The 3,589-nt window shown below is 37.8% G+C and overlaps 1 protein-coding gene across 1 annotated transcript; it reads right to left on the bottom strand.

Moving 5' to 3' along the window:
* Nucleotides 1–435: 435 nt before the first annotated feature.
* On the bottom strand, nt 436–2,845 carry LOC107850027 (probably inactive leucine-rich repeat receptor-like protein kinase At5g48380). Its single transcript, XM_016694515.2, has 2 exons — nt 1,619–2,845; nt 436–1,497 (listed from the first exon to the last, which is right to left on the bottom strand). Exons 1-2 carry the CDS (start codon nt 2,558–2,560, stop codon nt 637–639), a joined length of 1,803 nt encoding a protein of 600 aa, XP_016550001.2. The 5' UTR covers nt 2,561–2,845; the 3' UTR covers nt 436–636.
* Nucleotides 2,846–3,589: the final 744 nt, after the last annotated feature.

Raw genomic sequence — 3,589 nt, 5'->3', positions numbered from 1 at the left:
TAGAGTGTCCTTTTCCCTGAATTCTTTAGAAACTGAAGTCTTGACCGGATATAACTTATGGACAGGGGTGTTCATAGGCCAGTTCAGTTCGATTTTGTGTATTATTGATTCGGTTTATTAGTTTTTGATTTGTGAACGCCCTGAATCGATAATCAAACCAATAAAATATTTGTCATCGATTTCACATTAATCAATTTTTGATCGTTAATGGTTCGATTTTGCCAACTAAATCCGAATTCGCGCATTGTAGGCCTATTTCTGAGGGCGACGGTCTTGACATGATTTTTTTCATTCCTAGGAGCTCGAACCTAAACTCTAGTTAAAGGTGATGGAGTTGAAGTTGGTTTCGAACAGGCCGAAAGCAACTCACTTCTATTCTTGTTGGGATTGGATATAGATGGGAAATCACCTCTCACATCATGGTTATGGTGTTTGAAAGGCAATAGTTACACTGATAAAATGCTCATGTTCTGAGAAAATAACTCTCAGAAAATTGTACTATAAAGTATAAACTAATTCAATGCAGCATTAGTCTTTGATACAATCAAACAAATATGTTCTAATCAGATAAACAATAGTACTAGTCTTATATATATATAGACTTCAAATGCTGGTTGATATGGAAGTTTTCTATACCTAGTCGTCGTTTCGACCCTGAGAAATTGTGTTGAGTTTGTCATAAACTTGCAACATTGTTGGCCTTTCATTAGGAAAGAACTTCACACATTCACAAGCCAACTCTAGAAATCGGAGGATCAAATCGTTGATTCCTTTCCCAAGAAAATCGATGTCTGCATCAAGTAGACAAGGCGAGTGATCAAACAGATTTCTTGAGGTGGTCAGTTCATGTGGTTCCTTTCCTGTTACCAGCTCGAGAAGCACGATGCCAAAGCAGTAGATGTCTTGTTTGTAAGAACCTGAACCGGAATATTCAGCTACCGGGAAAAGGCTCCAACTTAATGCTGTGTCATTGTTACTCCAAACTTTGGCTTCCCAAAAGTTGGATATTTTTGGTTCAAGATTTTGATCTAGCAAGATACATCGCGTGCTTATGCTTCCGTGTGTGACATGTAATTTGTAACCATGATGAAGACAGGCAAGGCCTTTTGCTATCCCGACTGCAATTTTAACTCTTCGAGGGAAATCCAAAATCTTGGGTTTACCTTTGTTCAAGTGCAGCCATTCATGAAGACTTCCATTAGGCATGTATTTGTAAACGAGAAGTCTTTCTTGCTTTTCGGAGCAGAAACCTATTAGAGGCAATAGGTTTCGATGCTTAAGTCCACCGAGAGTTGTGATCTCGGAGACAAACTCATCTTCCAAATCCTCCCAACCATTCAGCTTCTTGATTGCAAGTGTCCAGCCATTTGGAAGAATTGCTTTGTACACTTTGCCCAACATTCCAGTTCCTACTAAATAGTCTTCACTAAAATCAGAAGTCGCGTTTTGAAGCTCCTTTAAGCTCATTCGCGCAACAAACTTCTCCAGCTTTTGTATCTGTAGAGCAGTGAGTTGAATCATTGGAACAAATAAACAGCAGAAACAGAAATTTGAGAACCTTATATCTATCGGGTTTATTCATCTTGATCAAAGACGTCAAAGTTAGCAAGATCTTTACCTTATGTTGGCTGCTTAAATCCCCTTCACTTCCCGAAATTAAAAGTTCCTTTCTCCTCAGCTTCCATATGTTCAATGAGACTATCTTCTCGATAGCCTTGGTAGGAAATTGAAATAAGCGATATACTAAAGCTAATGACTGGACAAGCACCCAACCGACCACAAATGCTTTGATGAATGAAGCACGATCGATATGTTTCCATATCCAAGAATCCTCATAATGCTCACATTCTTTCAAGGGCTTCCCACAAAGATCTGGATTGTTTGCAAAACTCTCAGCTGAGATTCGTTCGCTAACAAATGTTGGCACTGGCCCCGTCAAGTAATTGTTGGCTACGCTGAACATCTTAAGGCGAAGCAGATGGCCTATACTACTTGGAATTTCACCTTCTAAATCATTATTGTCCAACTTTAGAACATTAAGGTATTGACAATTAGCTATATCAGGTGGTATGACCCCAGAAAACGCGTTATTTGAGAGATCAAGTGTTGTAACACTTCCAACTATTGCTGAAATATCAGAAGGGATAGTTCCATACAATTTGTTGCCTGAAAGATCTAAGCCTGTCAAGCATGTACAATATCGAATGCTTCGAGGAAACTCACCTATTAATCCCATGTTTGCTAGCATGATGTTTATTACCTTGTTCTCAGCAGCATTCCAACATTCAATTCCTGGAAGACGGCAGATGAAGTCTACGGTAGCATCGTTGAAATCCCAAGAGCCTAAAGAATTTAAAGGGTCTTCTAAGGAATCTTTTATTGATTTCAAGCAATACAAATCACTCTCTTCACCACTTTCTTCAGCACTGCAGACACAAGTTCTGTTAAGCAGCGGCAACAGAAAGCCAAGAAGAAAGAAAGTTCTTATTGTGGAATTTGTTTTCGCCATGAATTTGAGCGGACCTATTGCTAAATCTTGAAATAAAGGAGATATCAGCATTGAAAATCTGTCTGAAAGAATGATTTATACTTCAAGTTTTACCTATGTTGTAGCATTAGGGTCAAACTAGTTAGGTGAAGCACTCAAATTCCTTGTAGTTTGCTGAAGCAATTTGGAAAAAACTTCACGTTTGCCGGGTCCATTTGAACTTATAATTTTCAACATGAAAATAAAGCTTCGTCGTACCATACACACTTTGAGTTGCTATCCACACAAGCATATGATCTGATGTTTTAAGTGTGAATATAGGCCAAGAAAAAATCCAAGGTCTTGACCCTTCGTAAACGCCCATGACCTATAGCCTTTATTGTATTGTAGAAGCTATATGGCAATTGAAAAACTACAGAGAAAAGTATGAACATCCAGAAAGTTGCAAAGGTATTTCCGAACAACCTAAAATAAATGTCCACAAATTTGATCAATTGTTCTTCGTACTTTGTACCTAAATATATGTTCACCTAAAGCATATACTTCTAATTTTCTTCTTCTTTCAGCATAAAGTTTACCTCTTACTATGTACATAATCATATGTAAAGTTGTTTCCATGTGACCGAGATATCAATGGTTCGTGTCGAAACAGTCTGTTGTAGAAATGCATGGTAAGGCATAACCGGAGCATAGTGCAGAGGACTACCTCTTAATAGCCAGTCAATGTGTTTTTTGGGGTAATTGTCAGTGTATTGATGGACTTTTGACTTATGTAAACTAAAATTCCAAATGAGTAATTAGTCTTAATCTGTTTAATAATTCCAAAGTCCAGAAATTTGGGAGTTGAATTTCCTGCAAATTCTAAGACATTTTGTGACACTTGTGGAATTAACAAAGTCAATGCAGCATTAGTCTGCTGAGGCTCTTCTAGAAACATGCAATCAATATGGCTTTCCAATGATATTACAGTTGCAGCAGAATCCGTAAGTGTACAGATGCAAAGTTTATTTGATACTATTAAACTAATAATGCTCTAACCAAATAAACAACAGTACTATAGACTTCAAATGCCAGTTGATAAGGGAGTCGTGGTTTCAACCC

This window comes from Capsicum annuum, chromosome 12 (assembly GCF_002878395.1).
Source record: "Capsicum annuum cultivar UCD-10X-F1 chromosome 12, UCD10Xv1.1, whole genome shotgun sequence".
Lineage (NCBI taxonomy): Eukaryota > Viridiplantae > Streptophyta > Magnoliopsida > Solanales > Solanaceae > Capsicum > Capsicum annuum.
This window is presented reverse-complemented; position numbering and strand designations above follow the sequence as displayed.